Source organism: Neopsephotus bourkii, unplaced genomic scaffold (genome assembly GCF_033783945.1).
Source record: "Neopsephotus bourkii isolate Nb327-2 ecotype Australia unplaced genomic scaffold, CSIRO-AGI_Nbou_v1 NB_330, whole genome shotgun sequence".
Classification (NCBI taxonomy): Eukaryota; Metazoa; Chordata; class Aves; order Psittaciformes; family Psittacidae; genus Neopsephotus; species Neopsephotus bourkii.
The window spans coordinates 1,485,669-1,504,231 of NW_026900838.1; the positions used below are offsets into that span (position 1 = coordinate 1,485,669).

The 18,563-nt window shown below is 37.6% G+C and overlaps 1 protein-coding gene across 5 annotated transcripts in view; it reads left to right on the forward strand.

Moving 5' to 3' along the window:
- Positions 1-18,563, forward strand: part of KHDRBS2 (KH RNA binding domain containing, signal transduction associated 2) — a 365,680-nt gene that overhangs the window by 309,106 nt on the left and 38,011 nt on the right. For all 5 annotated transcript variants that reach the window (XM_061347850.1, XM_061347847.1, XM_061347845.1 and 2 more), the window contains one exon: positions 7,318-7,376. In XM_061347850.1, coding sequence (XP_061203834.1) covers positions 7,318-7,376 — 59 coding nt within the window. The remainder of the gene's footprint in view (positions 1-7,317; positions 7,377-18,563) is intronic.

The window sequence follows — 18,563 nt, forward strand, 5'->3', positions numbered from 1 at the left end:
TTTAACCAGTATGCATTGTATTTATACTTTGTCATATTTCATTTTGGCTTTGTGCTTATATTTACCTGTTCATAAATAAAGATTTCCTTGTATTTTATTTCCAACCTGTTGAAATTAATCAAGCCAGGAAGCCTAGAATATGACATATTATGTATCTTCACAGCAATCCACTTATCACATTCATCATCAGAAACTGTTTTCAAATGCCACTTCTCATTTATTTGATTCAGTGAGCAAAATGGAATCAAATTTCATTACTTTAAAGTAGAAAAAAAGTGTTCCTGTAAAACTAGATAGGATTCCTAAAATTCTGCATCATTCTCTTTGCAAATACTGTGTCTGCAGACACTTCGTATTATATTCTGAAATACTGAGTCATAGTTCTGTGTCTATAAGAAAAGTACAATGGCATGGAAAATATTTGAACAGAAATGCCCGTGTGTCTGTGGTTTTTGCAAATAAATGGCAGATTGGTTTCTATGTAAGATTTTTGCAAAAAGTTCAGAACCCAAAGCCATCTTGCAACTGTGATGTCTCTCCACTCCTTCTCTTGTGTAACTCTACAGGCTAATTTTTTTTAAATTTTAATTCAGATTTTTAGTAGTATTAAATCAAACAGAGAAAAATGCTTGAGGCTGATGAGATCTAGTATAACTTCAGGCATGTCGTAAGCTACTGAATAAATCCAGGGAGTATTGTAATGGAGACATTCTTCTCTGTTAAAAATACTGGATACACTCAAGCTTGAGCTTTCAGAAAAAGGGAGATGTTATTCACTAAACTATTAACCATATTATCCTCCTAGTTCTGAAGATTTGTTCCGTAAGGAACTTTATTTACAAATTAAGTCTGAATCCTACAAGAAGTTCCTTTATTCAGAAGATTTCTAATCTTTCCTATGGATATAATGCTCTGTTAAGTTCCAGTGTAAGTTTCAGATTCCTTGGAAGATTATTTCTTCATTCAAACATTTCCATTATGAAATATTATGAAATATTATTTTATAAAAATCGCACATATTGCAGTGCATGTGAATGCAAATCAAGGTCACCTGTCTTCCAAGAAGTGTAGTGCTTTGTGTAAATAGCTTTTGTTTCATGCCCAACTGTGTTAAATCCTGCTGGCTCCTTCCCTTGTGTGGGATGAAGAAGCATAACAAATGCAGTCTCACATAAAACTAATGAAGTAGCATTAGACAGGATCATGTTAGCATAGTATTTGATTGTATCAGCTGTTGATGCTGAAAGTTGTAAATTCCAAGGATTACTCAACAGAAATGATATACAGAAAGAGAAAAATAAGGGGAGATAGGATACCACAACCTTAAATGACATATTTAAGGAAGTGTAAAAGAATGAGATTTGCCTACTAATGCTAAATCCCACCTCTGGGGATCCTTGTGAATTATCCTGCATGCTAGTTCAGCTGAAGAATCTGTTACCTGAAGCTAAACCAGACTGGAATATACCTATAAGGTATTTGTCTGAAGTATGGATGCTGACTGCAAGCAGGCAAAGGCCATGAATCCCTCTTCAAAGAGCACCAATCCTAAAATATAATATTGGTTCACTCTCATGTTGTTGAGTGTTGTTGACTGCCACTCTCCTGTTGTTGGAGCAAGTCCAAAGGAGGGCCACAAGGATGATCAGAAGGCTGGAGCACCTTCCATGTGAAGATAGGCTGAGAAAGATGGGGCTGTTCAGCCTGGAGAAGAGAAGGCTGCCTGGGGACCTCATAACAGCCTTCCCCAGTATCTGAAGGGGGCCTATAGGGATGCTGAGGAAAGGCTCATCATTAGGGACTGTAGTGATAGGGCAAGGAGTAAGGGGTTAAAACTTAAGGGAAGTTTAGATTGGCTATAAGGAGGAAGTTGTTTACTGTAAGGATGGTGAGCCACTGGAATGGGTTGCCCAAAGAAGTGGTGAATGCACCATCCCTGGCGATGTTCAAGGCTGGGTAGGACAAAGCCTTGGGCAACATGGTCTAGGGTGAGGCGTCCTTGCCCATGGCAGAGGGTTTGGAACTAGACGGTCTTAAGATCCTTTACAACCCTAACTGTTCTATGAACACAGAGAGGGAAGACTCTCAAAAGTTAGTTTTACTTCTTGAAAGGCTAGATTGGAAGTTTTTCAACTGTTTATGATCCTGAACCGTGGAACTTTACTGGCAAGAGCTGAATCTCTAGTTTGGACCAACTGAGTATTTCACAAAAGAAGACTGACTGACTTCTTGTAATAGCTGAGTTACAACTCCAAGGTTGACCAAGAGCCTCTTTTCTAAATTGACTAGCTCTTTCCCAAACATTTCCTAATGAAAAAAAAATAATCCTGTAATATTCTGAAATTTACTCTAACAGTTAAAAAGTACAATCAGCAAGAAAGAAAAATAGGATACAATAATGTCCTTACAGGGAAAAAAAAAAAATCTGTTAAATGTAGCTCAAAAGGTCTAAATAAAAGGCTTTCAGTTTCTTACTGTCTTTTCTTAGGATCTTCTCAGACTACAGAACACTTCAGCTATATGGATTCACATGTTAGTAGTATTTAAAGCAGATGAACCCTTTCTTGTACCTTTTAGCTTTAGTTTTAGTGGGCCCATTTTATGTTGGTAACCACATTTTGTGCTTCACAGTTAAAGACTAAAAGTTAGATACTTCTCTCAGTAAGTAAAAGCAAAGACAAAAAGAGAGGAAGAACAAAACCAACCCACCCCCCCAAAAAAATGCAAAAAATCCCCACCATGATGGAACGAGAAGTACTCAAATTCTTCAGTTCTTGCAAGATTCTGCTGCCTTATATCACAGAACCTGGAAGAGCAGCCAGGGAACCAGATGGTAATGTTGCTAACCCAGGGTTTATTGCCAGCAGCTTCCTGCAGGTGCAGAAAGAGATTGATCAAAGGCTAATGCAGTCTGTTCATTAATGTCATGATTTCCTGTGCCTAAAGCCATTGACCTCTGAGTGGTGAGCATCACCTTTCCTGGAGGTGACTTGTTGACCAAGGAGTCACAGTTTTGTGGCTTCAATCTTAAGTCTTTTGTTTGCAGCTCTCTGCTTAAACTGCCTTAAAGCACCATTCTCTACGGCCTTTTTGGATAGCAAGTTGTGTGGTTTCCCATGGTGTTGACACAATCAAACTGGAATTCCTTTTTGCTTAGCTAATGTCAGTTCGGAAAAGCCCCAGTTAATGAGAGGTTAAAAGCCTATGTCAGCTTTTAAGGTTGCTGTTTAGATGCAGAGTCTCTGTATTTGAGTCTTTCTCATATAATAGATCCCAACCAGATAATTCAGGTTGGAAGGCACCTCAGGGGGGCCCTAATCTCTCAAGTAAGGAGTATCTTTCCTGTTCTTTTTTTTTTTAACGGGCTTTATCTGCATGAAGACATCACAAGTTTATGGACATTTTGATCCCAAATCATTAAAACTAGCAGGTTCAAAAGTACTAACCAAAACCAAAAGTTAAGCATAATTAGGTTATGATTATTAAGATTAACTGTGTATTTATTATTAATCTTCATGCCCACAGAATGAGGACAAAATCATAGATCTTTGTTGCAAAGAAAATCATATACAGAGAAAAATTACATCAGGCTTCTCAGACTGCAAGCCATTTGAAATATAAAAATAAGTAATTCTGAGATTCATAGTCACATGTACGTCAATTCTTCCATGACAGGTACATTTATAAGGTTACTAAATAAGTCATGGCACATCAAGACCTTTATGGTTCAGAAATCTGGTGTTATGGTGCAGTGCTTTGAAAACTTAGAAGTAAAAGCTGAGAAGTTGTTAATGAGTTAATCTTACCTGCTTTGTAAAGTGTATTGCATCCTGCTTTCAGGTGGGTGCATGTACTCCAGTAAATTACACTTCTTGTTGCTTGAATGTAATGAATGCTAATGACAGATAATGGTATCTTGTTTCCAATTAGCACTATAAAGAGAGACTGAGGTTTCTAGAGCTCATGATCACTGTATTTTCCAGGAAGAGCCTGAGAACTTTAAAATTATATAAACAAGTTTTATTTATGCTGAATGTATTTGCTGATTGTTTCCTTTCACAGTTGGGCATAATGTGAACAAGCTACATCTCTCTGTAATTCAGTAATTTAAAAAAAGAGCATATGTACATGAAGCCATATTCTGTAACCTGTTTTTATTAAACATCATTCATTGTTCACTTTGCTAAAAAGTACAGTAAAATGGTTACAAATAAATGAATGTGATAAATTACATTGACTATGCAGAAAGGTTTAAAAATGGATAAGCAGTCTGACTCAAAATATATGTTTAAATTAGGTATTTCATACTAGGAAACACATTTTCTTCACTTAGGTGTTGTTCTGAACAGTTCTAGTATGAGTTGGCAAGAGACTAAATACCATTTTGGCTGAAATCTATAAAAAATGTGTATTGTTCAGGGAAATGAAGTTGCAGCTCTTGAATCACTCATGTATTATGCAATGAATTATGTGTTTTCAGAAATATGTTAAGTATTGTGCTCACAGGCATCAAATATGCAGTGTGTAACAAATCGCTTCCTTTCTACACTTGCAGTACAGCTTGTTTCTTATTATAATGGTTTGTGTATTTGGAACCTCATATTCCGTCAATAATGTATTTCAGTTTGGAATGTTCACTGTGCAAGATTTTTATCTTACATCCTTATTGTTTGTATAATTGTATGGTTTTCTCTAATAAACAAGGTGCAACAACAATAATATAGCAATGAATTTTCACCTGCTCTTGCAAGTCTTGAGTTTTGCTGGATGTTATACTGCTGGTAATAGCTCACGGCCCTGCTCTGTTATGACTGAAAGCAGGACAGCTGTTGATAGCTTACTGGCCTTTGGATTGGGTCCCAAATGCACTCCTTTTAAAGCCAACCTTTGGATGCAGCCACTTTGTTTTGTAAAATATATCAGGAAGAAATATTAGCATCTTATCTGCTGACAGATGAGAGTTCTGGGATTCCTTCTCCTGTAACTCCACTCACTAGTCCAACACCCTCCTCTACCCAGCAGAGAAGGCAGTATGCCAAAATGCTGCTGCTTGAATTGTATTACAGAAGATTTTTCATAGGGCTGTCTGCTAGATATGGCTGGTATCTCATCTGTCTGTTCTGAACATTTCAAGTAGTTTCCTAGTCGTAAACCACAAGCTTTGTAGATATGACTCGATGCATGATTTAACCCTGGTGCTGCTAGCACTCTAGTTCACCTTACATAATCCTGTAATTTTTATTTAACTGGCTGCTAGAATCGTTGCAAAATTGTACAGAAAGCTTAATATGATAAACAGATAAAAGATACATTCTTTCTGTTTGTTTCTTGCAGTACCCCCATAGGAGGATGAATGTACTTAATATATACATATACAAATGCACATATACATATACACATGTAATTAATTTTCAAGCAACTGGATGGCTCTCATTATCCTGGAAGGCAATTCTCTGCTGTGATTATTTCCTGTAGAGCGCAGCTGGCATTAAGAAAAATCTTTTGAAGTTTTAACTTCATTTTCATTCATGTCACTTGTATGTCCACTTTCTACAACTGCTTCATCAAATGAATTTCATCTGCCTGAAATACTGACATCAGTGTGCTATCCACTCATATAAATTACTTCTGGCTAAATTACTAAATTAATGCACAGTGATTACAGTTGCATTTTCAGTTAAAAAAAGAAACCCACAAATACTTGTAGCTGAAAACTGACTGTGAGAGCTGTGCCTAGCCAGTCAGGGGATAACGTGTCCCGAATCAAAACAGCTTGAATGTCAGTTGCCAGATATGCGTAACCAGTGCTTTCAAGTGAGATAAGCATATGAATTATTCTCAGAAATTATTCCAAGAATAGTTATGGATAGCTTCTAAGTTCAAGAAATTAAAAATCTGAATACAGGCAGTTTGTGAGCAAAGAAGGCAAAATTAGTTTAAGAAAATAATTGTTAGAGATTGGTTGTTGCATTTGTGAAATGTTTTTACTTGCAATCCACTGTCAACTAAGCTTCTCTTTCAAATGTAAACTAACATTTTTTAAATTATAATTCAATATGTGAAATTGCCTGAGCAATACTGCTATAAATAATGCAGTATTGAGCTGATTGCCTGCTTCTGTTCATTTTGCAAGAGTCTTACCTCCCACAGAGTCCAAGCAAAAAGAAGCAAAAGTGACAACAAAAAATTAACAACAGGGAAAGCGTTATATTTTCTGTTTGGTCCACTGCAGACACAAGAAATAGAGTTCAGGAACGTTTTAAGTTTTTCTGAGCAGAGACTGATTCTTGTTATGTCTACCTGGTATCTGGTAACAGTAGTAGTCAGATCTTGAATTTGGTACCAGGTACCAAAACCACAGCACAAAATGTAAATAATAACAGTCAAGCAAAAATGTGAATAATTACATTTCTGTTTCATTAGTTCTTAGAGGTCAAATTTTCTGGATGTCCACTCCAGGTAGTAGCTGGGATTGCTGATTATCAGGATGCAACTATGACCTGAAATCTTTTGATAACATGTTAATATGACCATACATAATTTTTGTTAATTGATTTGGAGAAATCTCCGGGAACTCACCAACAAAGTGTAAATTGACAAGCAGTACTCTTTATTGCGGCGCCAGGAACAAAAAGCAGTGAAAAAGTGGGTTGAAGATAATTAAGTCTGATTTTCCACTCCTTCACCCTCACTACTTTCAATATCCATTTTATTGATTATGCATTTTATTGATTATAAAACATTCAATGGGTGTCCAGTGACTGCATAAGGAAGAAGGCTGTGGAGAATCAGATTTCTCTCTACAAGCAGTGGAAATACGGCTTCTTCAGAAGAAAAGCTGAAAACCTGTTGGTGTTTCCAGTAAAGATAAGGTTCCACATAATACAATAGAGTCAGCTTTGGGGAAAACAAACCATGCTGAGTTTGATCCTGCATAAATGTTTGGAATTGCAGGTAAGTGAGATTAACACCTCTTTGGTAGTTTAGCAATAGTGAATATAAAAGTGGGTGGTCTTTTTTCAGACCTAATTTTTTCAAATAGAATTTCTGTCAGTGTTTGTGACATCTTCTAGGTTTAATTATTTAGGGCCAAATATATTTTATTCTCAGCAGATAAGAAATGTGATGTGCTCTACAATAGCTGTTATTGTTACTGATATATTTTCCTTCCTGTTTTTTAAATTCTCACTAACTTGAAACTAGCTGGTCTATGCTATCATGTAAAAGTGTTAAAACACATTTCATTTCTGTGCTCTTTTTTTATTTTGAGTTGGTTACCTATCATAATAATGACATGTCTATCTGAATCTGTTACAGTGTGCCTGAATATTATGACTACGGTCACGGAACAAGTGAAGAGGCTTACGACAGCTACGGTAAGGTCTATTCTATCTTCAGCAAAAGTGTGAAATCAAAAGAAAAAAAATCTGTCACTGGCAACTCAGAAATTACTTCCCCATACTTGTCCTTCTTTCTTTGCTTTTACAAAGACCAAGCAAAATGGATTTGTGTATCTTTAGGGTGAATGAGTTTTGACTTACTGAAGTAGGACCAGAAAAGTGGACAGATCATAGAATTATAGAATAGTTTTGGTTTTAAACAACCTTAAGATCATCTAGTTCCAACCCCCCTGCCATGGGCAGGGTCACCTCACACTAGACCATGTCACTCAAGGCTCTGTCCAGCCTGGCCTTGAACACTGCCAGGGATGGAGCATTCACCACTTCTTTGGACAACACATTCCAGTGCCTCACCACCCTCACATTAAAGAAGTTCTTCCTTATATCTAACCTGAACTTCCCCTGTTTAAGTTTGAACCCACTGCCCCTTGTCCAGTCAGTACAGTCCGTGATGAATGGCCATGTTGACTGGCACCAGCCACCTTGTTGGTTTTCGTGTGCCTTAGCATGGTTTCCAGGAGATTCTGCCCCATGATCCTGCCAGGCACAGAGGTGAGACTGACTGGTCTGTAGTTCCCTGGGTCATCCATTTTCCCCTTCTTGAAAATGGGGGTTATATTTCCCTTTTTCCAGTCATTGGGAACTTAACCTGACTGCCATGATTTTTCAAATGTGATGGCCAGTGGCTTAGCAACTTCATTCGGCAGCGCCTTCAGGACCAATGGATGGATTTCATCAGGTCCCATGGACTTGTGCGTATTCAGGTTCCTAAGATGATCTCGAACCAGATCCTCTCCTACAGTGAAGGCCTTCATTCTCACAGTCCAGTCAATTTCAATCAAAATTACAAAGCAGATTAATCACAGTCACAGATCAGTTTAACAGCAACACTGAAGTTTCTGATTAGTACCTGAATATATTTCAGTGCTAATTTTCAGTCTGCTTGATGTGCCAACAATACGATGCATCTGCTACTGTCATATGGATCACTTCAACCAGCAAGTTTGAAATGCAAACTTAAAGTAGAAGAAGAAGGTGCTGTACTACCATGGGAACCTCTGATGCACCAAGATAAAGGAATACCTTGTGCTACAGGCAGCACTATGACTAGAGGGAGTGCTATATTCTTTGTATCTCCCCACTTAGTCTGTGTATGAGCTGGAATAGTTCCATTTCACGGGAACTTGAGGGCAACAGAGGAAAAGAAAATGTTGCTCTGATGTGTACAGTCCATTTTCTAGGTCTGTTGTTTGATATTAGTGACAATAGAATCTAGTACATTTTTTTCTATCAATATTTTTTCAGTGCATTGTACCATCAGATCATGGCACAGTAAATCTTAGTTTGACATTTTCACTGAAATAAGAGGGCAAAGCTGACTATTGTCAGATTAAAGCCTGACCCTAGTATATTCAGGAGAGATGTTATGCTTGATTTGCTACTAATAATAAAGTATCACAAGTTTGCACGGTGACTTCCAGAGCATTGTGAAAATCAGAGCTGCTGGAGTAAAAGTTGTAGTAAAGTGTTATATAAGGATTGCTGCTTGAAAGAAGTAATTTTATTCATGCAGCTGTAAAGCAAATGTCACTGCAATGCAAAGTTGCAGTTTCCTTTGTACAGAAATCACAAGACACTGCTGAGACATTGTCAAAATTATTGCATTATATAATTAAAAGTAACTTAATGTTTTGTATAATCAGTGCTCACAATACAGTTGGGTAATACAATGTTCATTCAAGTACATTTTCAGTGTTAAAGAAGTAGTAACAACAACATCTTTATGAATGTGTGTGATTCGGTTACCCTTTGTTTTGTTTCCTTTTTGTACGTACTTTTTTATACCTGCAGTGAAAGGCCTTTCCTCCCCTCTATAGATCCCCTGTCTACCACTTCTCTCAAATGCATCACTAAGGTTTTGGGTGGTGCAGAAAAGCATAGTCTGAGCTCAGTGAGAGTTACCCACTGTTTAACTTTTAGCTAGACACCCCCTCACTGAATCCTGTGTGTTTGGGCAAGACTTGTAATGTTACTCTTCCTCCAATCCCTCGTTTGAACTAGAAGAATATTACTTGTTTTCCCAGCAGGGGTTTTGAATATACTAATTAGCTAAGGCTTACAGAGTGTTCAGAGAGTGGAATGATGACTAAATTTATGCTCTGCATGAAGCTTTTTTTTTCTTTTTTTCTCGTTAAGCAGCTGAAACAAAATGTCTGGGTTTGCTTTACTAGACTTGTCTTAAAATATATGGTTTATAAGTGTGGGCTTTCTGTTATGCCTAAACTATTTTCTGAGCTGCCATTTGAATACAAAGGTCTAGAATAGTGTTAGCAATCACCAGGAATAAACTCTAAAATTAAATAATGTTCCAGGTTGCAATTTTGCTACTTTCTGAAATCAGGTACATTTACATGTGTGTAAATTTGTGCTTCTGTTGGTTCACTTATTCAGCAAACTAGTAAATTTGCTAGTTCTGTGCTCTGGAAATCTGTAAATGGGCTTTCTTCATCACAGAGTTACCACCATGTATTTGAAAAGGTAATCTGAATATACAGAGCTGTAGAATATATTCTTTACTTCCTCACTTTCTGAATTCTTGGTACATATACTGATGTTCTCTCTGTATCTGACGTTTTCAGTGCCTCCCACCTAGCTAATAGGCAGCCTGGTGCCAACCCTTCTCATCCACATGTAGCTTTTACCCTAATTCTCTGTTTCCAGGAGAATTTCAGGATGTTTTGCAATTCTTTGTGAGCTTTCTGAACCCATCCCACCATATGAAATCAGCTGTCCCTTCATTTTTCACCTACAGTAATCAACACACTCTTTCTTTCACCCCATTTCAGTTTCATACCTTGTTTCACCTTCCACAACACAGCTTCAGTGCTCTTTTCTGGCAAAATCTGTAATTCGGAATATATATCTGAATAACACCACACACAAATGGCACATGAATGTACAACTGGCGTCTTCTTGTTGTCTTTTAGATGTTTTGTGTAACGGCTTTTCACCCTTATCCTTTCCAATAATAGCATCTGAATTATCAAAAATTGAATAGCTTGGCATTTCTTCATTTTCTGCCGTGCATCCTCTTGCTTTTAAGTTATCGTTAGAGAGTACAGTTCTCAGTCCTGAGAAGGTTTTCTTTTATTCTTTTTCATGAAGGAGATTTAACTAAATAATAATGCTATTTCATGCTTACAATTATTTTTTTAAGAACAAAACAGAGCTCTCTCTATTTTGCGAAGTACTTTACAGCACCATAGTATCCCTATATGAGCGGCCTGCTATAATTTTCTTTCAGTCTGGATGCCTGAGAAGTATCAGGTGTTTTTTTGTCTCATGGGTTCTTCTAAGTTCCTTTCACAAGAGCTTGTGGAGAAGTCTTTCTGGGGGCACTCTTTCCTCAGAAGTTCTCAAGGTTTGCACATTTAGGGATTGTTCACAGTAGGGTTGCAAAGATCACAGGAGTGTTTCAGAGAAAAGCCCGCCTGAACAATGTTGTTCTCAGGAAGCCGTCTTTCTTTTGATTAGATGGAAGTGCTAAACAAGAAAGGACCCAAGTCACTTACCTGGGGCTGGGCAAGATGAATTCTTACATGCTGTTCACCATTGTAAAATCCACAGCTTGACTGTCTTGACTCCTTTTTCAATTTCTGATGTGAAGGTTCCTGGGAATTTGATCCCTTCCAACCAAGGAACATCCCAAGACAATAACAAAGTCAGCTGAGAGGGATATATGTAGAATCCCGCTATTTCCCATGACTTAAGAATGTTCTGTTTCACAGAAACCCCTTATGCAGCACAACTCTACTGTGATTTGATATGCTTGCCACCCAGTCTCTCGGAGGATCAAAGCAGAGGCACTTTAAAGCATTCCCTGAAGCAGCCTCTGGGCACCTGGAAATACTCTACTAAGGAATTGTGAGATTCATACAATTTTTTCTAGGATCAGGATTATACAGCTATGGCTAGAGAATTTTGGAGATGATTGTTCCAGGTTGAGGAAGATAAATTTGGGACATATGCCTGAAAATATCTTGTGGACATAGCCCTTATAAGCTTCTTCATGTGAGTGATAAAGAAATATCTTCAGCAGGAACTTAAAACTAAAATGTTAATCATTTGAAATACTGTACAGGTTTCAAAAACGTAAAGCATCCTCATCTCTAATCACACTCACTAAACATGTATGATACTTATGTCACTGAAGGTCTTGGTATTTGCAGATACAAATTAAGACCTAGCAGTCTAAACTAGGGTGAATATGTCATTTTAACTTGATGATGATGCTTATGTTTTAAAACAAGAGGCATGAAATTGGATTAACTTATGAACAAGAAGTTTATATCCATTGCTCTCATTGCACTTTAATAATACTGTGGTTTCCCTTCTGGAACTGTTGTCATCTGAGGAGGTTTCTATTGAAAGCATTTATTTAAAGTTTTAATGATATAAATCCTTTGGGATAAAATGGACAACTAAAAATTTGGTAACTGAGAATCTTCCCTGCCTATTTGTAATGTCATGCCCGAGTCCAGAAAGCATCTTCACTGGACAGGACCACTATAAAGGAAATACCTTTTGTAAACAGTCATGTTCTCATTTCTTTCTCCTTTTCCCTGGTTTTTAGAGGAACCAGTGTTCTTGATACCCGTGTTGTGCTTGTTGTACTGTGTTAGGCCACTTTAGAAAGGTAACAGAGATAGTAGGACTTGCTAGCAAGGTGCATCCAGTACATTATAAGCTATATTAATTATATCTGAACTGCCTCACTGTTGGTTTACCTGAATCTTTTTTCTCCCATGCACTGATCAGCGCACTCAAGGCTTTAGTTATCAGTTACTATTTCTGTTTTAGTTCTTCCAGAGGCTGGGGTCTCTAGCAGACAAACTTTGCCATTTTCTGCTGCAGAAGATTGAAGAAGAGGCTCCTGCCTCCAGTTCAGAAGGTTGAAACTGCCATGGCAAAGATGAAGGAAAGTAGGAGTGTGCCTGTTCTCAGATGCTATAGTTCATAGCCTGGTGCATATACTGCCTTATGTATTACCTGGAAATAATGGTGATTTATGGTTTTAATGGTAGATAATGAATGGCAGTATCTGAGAGATCAGTACGCTTGGACTTCTGTTGTTACTACCAGAAAAGCAGAAACATTAGGTAGAGGGTGAAAGGGGAGGCTTAAAATCTATAACTTCCTAAAGCACCACAATTAAATTAGAATAACACTGTCTGCCAAAGGCCTTAGGCAAGAGTTAGGAAGGTTAATCTGTACCTTGTCACCAACACAAAAAGGGAAAACAGAAGTGAACTCCACTCATACTTCTGCTACTACACGGGAAAAGCTTGCAAGTCTGATTGCTGCATGTGCTGCCATTGAGGCAGGAAGTGTCCTGTCTTCACCGAAAGTTTTCAGACATGTACATTTTCTCTAATTACCACATTTTGTAGTGCGTATTCTACTCCAGCATTAAGGGCTTGCTTACCTGTAAGCAACTGATACTTGTTTTTAAAATAACTTCATCTTCAATTAAAATTGGAGAACGAAACTTTCAGTGTAATTCCTTTTAACGCAAGATATCATTTAAGTCGTAACATGTTGCCACAATGATCTAACTACTTCACAAATAATTCCCTGCCAATCACTCAGGATGAAAGCTTTGCAGTTGTGATAACAGTTAGTTTACTAAGTAGGGCTCTACACAGACAGCACTTTATAAACAGATTCTTTATAGGACCAACATTAAAAATGTACAGTAATATTACACTGCTTTTTTTTATTATCTTGCTTATTTTTTAATTTTGTGTTTGTCCTGAGGAGTGTATTATATAGTAATTTTGTGGGGGGTTAATAACAATGATAGTTTCTGCTGAATAAATAAAAATAAATATATAGTGATGAAATTTGAGGAGGAAAGAATGTATGGAGGGTTCAAACATCAAGAATTCTGATAAATAGGTTGATTGAAGAGAATCTGCCTTAGGACCCACAATTTCTCATGCTTCATTACAGGACATAAGTATGTTCATTTCATGGAGAAACTCAAGTAACTACCATCCTAGTGTGAAATAAACTGTGTATTGATTAATCTATGACAGTGACAAAGCCAGATGAAGCCATGCTGCAGTGTATACAGAGTAGTATTTGTACATTTTAAAAAAGTAGCAATTCTTTTGTTCAGCTGTCAAGTCCAAGTTCTTTCTTCATTTTTAATATTAACTTTGGTGTTGTAGGTCATTGGTCCTTATATTCATTATGTTCAGGGTGCTAATGGATTCTTTACCCTATTTTCTTTTTCCTAGCCTAGTCTTAAAATGTAGGAAATCAGATTCTCAAATAAGGTAGTGATAGATACGCAGATGTAAGAGACAGGTTGATTCTTCTCATTACAGTATTTGACTTCGCACAGCTTGTGACTACAGGCAAGATCGTTGCTAACACTAATTACAGAGTCTTACTAATGTGCACTGATTGTGTGTTTATATCATCTGAGCACATGTGTTTTGTATCTGGTAGAAAATATCACTGGCAATATACCAAAGAAAACTTTCTTTGGTTTCTAAGTCTTGGAGCATCTTAGCATTGATTAGGCATCTCAGAGGCAACAGGACACAGACTGTGGCAGTGTGGTGGGGTTTTTCTGCTTTGCCTCTACAGAGCACCTGGCAGGCAAGTTAGCACACGCTCTGTGCTTCTCCACTAGCATAGGATCAGGAGTGTTCTTTTGAATCAGATTTTCCAGTTGTCTCCATTTATTGCTCTTCTTTTCAGAGCACCGAGTGGGCTCAAAGTACAGGACTTCTTGTTCGAAAATAAACCAGACACCCTCCCACTGTTTGTAGAGGCTCAAACTAGGGCCTGTCTGAAATGCAAAGTCTCTAAAAGCCATATAGTGTGAACATCAGGTCCTCAGCATCAGCTGTTTCACTCTGCAAATCATTCCTATTTGTATGCACTGTGTGCCAATATTGATATAGTACCTGAATCTTGGTGCCTCTCCAGCTGTCCGGACTAACAGCCTTCCTATGTGTGACATGCTTCTGTCCCTGCTGTCCTTGTTTCAGCCTGCATGACCACCTTTATTCTGGGCCAATAGAGGCATCTGGTCATTCCCTGGGTATGAGACAGGAAGGCAACCAGCCCTGGAACTCAGAAGCGGTCCTGAGGCTTCCTGTACGGTGCTGGTTTTCTCTCACCAGAAACAGGAGTTATTGAGGACTTCTACTGCATATGGACAGAAGATATACCAAATAAATTGCCCTCTTTTAATCTTCTATTTCAGTCATTCCTATACTTACTAGGGTATCAGAGATCCAGTTCCTCCTCTGTGGGACGGAATGAACTGTCAAAAGCATTTCCTTGATTTTCTGCAAAGTTTTATCAATTCTTTTACTGAAGGAATCACCTTAGCTGTCTCCCAAATAGTATTCATTCCCTTAGAAGAGATTTATGATTTTCATAAGAGCGTGATTTTGAAGTTCTGCAGGAAAAAGGAGCACATTTTGAATTGGCTATGACAGCTACTGTGGGGATGATACTGAAGTTATTGCTGTTTTGTCAAATCAGTGTTTTAATTAGGCTATAATTCTTTAGAAGGTTCCATATTTAAATCTGTCACATTCCTTTAACTGACTGTATATCCTGAAACTTTTGTACTTCAGTTATTCTGATACAACACTGAAAAAAGTCCACATGTAGCATGAGAAAAGAGAGTGCTTTTAATTTATAGCAGCTTGTTGTGCTTCCTCTATTACTCCTGAATTATAAATCATTTTCTGTGTCAGAATAAATAAATCATGCAAAACTTTCTTATGTAGTATTTCAAATGGTAATTTCACTGCCTTTTGCTATGGGAGCTGTAGAGTGGAGAATCCAAGACAGAAGTCCTGTAATAGTGATGTGCATGTATTGGTGACCGTGGATATAATTCCAGACATAGTATAACACTGCATGTTTCATGTTCACCGTAAAATGATAGAAAAATAATTTACTGAAAATAAGAGAAAGGTAAAACTCTGTCACATTCACACTCTCCTTACAGCAGCACAGACAGTGGTCTGTCTCCTGTTGCAGTTTCTCGACTACTGCCTGTGTGCTCTGATGCTGCTCCTCCCCTGTCTGAGGCAGATGTTCACTGCAACAGTGGCTGAAGCTTTTTAAGAAATCTTCTCCAGTAGCCACTGTTCCTCTTGCTCCCATTACTTTACCCCCAGGGAGAGCTGGCAGAGTGGATGAGCACTCCTCATCTACTCCAGTGCCAAATCAGCTGAAGGATTTCTGTGATTCTGCTCTACCAGTTTAAGCTAGCGCAGTTCACAATACTAAAGCATATTTGGAGTGCCCATGCAGTCTAATTTGTTAGCCCTCCTGAAGAGAAGGGGCCATCAAACAGGGACAATAACTTATTAGAACAGTTGCAGATCATTTCAGAAAATAGGCTATTAAATCACAAGTTTTTCCTAATATTTCTAGTTTTGAAACCATATATACTATATAAGCAGTAAGCTTAGTGAAATAAGTGGGTTTTAGCATGGTATAAGTAAGCATAGTGGGTTTGAGCCTGTGTTTTGAACACATTTTTGTCTTCTGACAGGATTCCACATTTCAAATAAGAAAGGTACCATTTGTGGTTTGAAGGATAGCCACTTAAGCTATTCTCACAAAATTATTAAATACACTGATATACAGACAGAATGTTTCAGGCTTTGCAGATAAGCAAAAAAAGAGGAGAAAAAAAAAAAAGAAGTAGATGTTCTCCTTAAAAAACAAACAAAGACAAAACTTGTTCCCGACTTTTTGTCTAAAGTAATACTCCAGTTACAGCACAAGAAAAGTGCAGCTGTCTTCTGTGTGAATTTCTGGGATGAAAGCCTGGCTAATTTTAGTTGAACTCCAGTCCTTAGCTTGTGTAGGGCAAAGTTTCCAACCATTGCTTTATACTTTGTCTCCACCCATCTTTTCATGGAGAGAGAAGTTTGGAGGCTTACTAGAAGAAAATAATTCTCACTGTTCTCATTTTAAAGTTAAATATCTGGTTTCTATTGGTTCTTCTGCTCAGCACATCTACAGCACTTTTCTCTTACTGCTCAGGCAATTAATTACATGTCAGAATACCCTAGGGAGGTAGGTATTCCTGTCTCATTCTACCACATAGGAAGCCATACCACAAAATACTAAACAATTATCCAAGGGCACTGAGCAAGCAAGGAGTAGAGCTACTAATCATAATTCCCAAATTCCACTTACGCTCCATCTCTGCTGTGGTGAGCTCTCTCCAAATATATGCAGTATATTAACCTTGCAAAGAAGAGATTTTTTTTCCTTATAAGAACAAGAACTATTTTATTCTGAACTAAAAGCAGTTTCTATGTTTTTAATACCACTGAAGGCTAATAAAATTATACCATTATCTTAATTGCCGTTATATACTTCTTAAGTATATAAACAGAATAGCTCTTTCTATCTCTTCTTGGCCACCTGTCCCAAAATAATTGACCAAAGATTAATAAAATTGTGCCAAAAATCGTGGGCAATGTTCAGATGTTAAATAAGTTACCAGGAAGAAGTGATCAGGTCTTTACAGAGTATAAACAATGAATATAAAGGTAAGGTTATTAGGAAACAACATATTCATAGCAAATGTCATGCTGTTAATATATATATTTCATTTTAAAGCATCTGTTCATATGATCTGTGCTTTAATTACTTGTATTGTTGCCCTTTTTGTTAAAGTTTTACCCAATTCTGGAAAATTCCATGACAAGGATGCAGAATGCAGACTGAAGAGTAGAAAAAAAGTTCTCTGAATATGTGCTTTTCTCAACTCTTGTACTAGAAGACATTTTTTATGTGCTGATATCCACTGCTTGGGGAAGGATAGATGGGCCACTATAAATTTTCCTGTGCTTTCAGTACTACATAGGTAAAGTAGTAAGACAAACAAGTTCATATACTTCAACAACTGTTAAAATTACACCCGACATTCAAAGGAATTTTGCTGGTTAAAAACTGGGACCTTTTTTTCATTTTAACTCTCCAGTAAGAAAAAATCTAACTTAAATCTTGTATTTAAACAGTAAATTGGAACTACTGAGTCTACTAGGAAATGATCAAACAATAATCTTTAAAGATAGTCTCAGCTAATACATCAATAAAGTCTATAAAAGATACTGGAAGTATTTACATAATTCAATGAGTACCGTAACTAAGAGTCAATCTGAATTTTAAAAGGTAGTGCAAAAATGATAGCATATAATTTCGATCAATCATAAACCAAGGGTACTGATAGCTGTGATAATAGCAATTCCTTTATGTATCCTAAAGGTGAGCTTCAAATATCGACTCACAGGGAGCTTAAAGCAAATTGAAAGAAGTATCCAGGATAATTAAAGAGGCTATGCATATGACTTCACATTTCTTATTAAGGTAGCCACCAAAAAATTTGCTATGACACTGCACCTAAAATAATCCTCATGTCCAAGCTATAATCCTCAGATTCCTCAGCTATAAATCATCATGCTGCCATAACTTACAACTTTAGTATCTGAAAGCAAAGCGTACAGTAGTTCCTCTTAGCTGAGAATGGCAACATCTGAGAGATGTTTCAAGTTGGCAATAACACCGAATTCCTGGATAAACTGGGCCCTCGACTGTCAGTTAGTAAGCTGCCTGTGTGGATTTATTTTCAACCACCGGGGACAGTCAGAAGTGAAAAGGACAGGGGGTAAGATGGTAATTCTGGATGGCAGGCTGGGTGTCACCGAGGGAGCAGGGAGGTTGGAGTCCACAGGGTTTCGTTACACAGGAGTCAGAAGGAGGGAAGTGAATCCACCTGAAACCACGATGATTGCCCTGCACATCTGTTCAGCTCCTGGACATGCTGATTCACAGACTCACTAGCAGTTCTCCCAGTTTTCTCTCTCCAAGGCTGTAGCTCTTACCTGCTCTTCACCTGAAATTCCTCTCAGTTCCCACTTCATTAACACTTCATTTTACTAAGCTAAAAATGTCCAGGCTCTCTTTCCTCTTTCCTTTCCATTTTGGCACAGTGTCTCAGAGAAAACTCAGGTTCCGCTGTTTTTGTATGTTCTGAAATACAAAGCAAATCAGCCTGGGAGTCAAAAAGGCTGAAGAGTCTTTTGAGCCTTCTGCTACCTAAAGAGC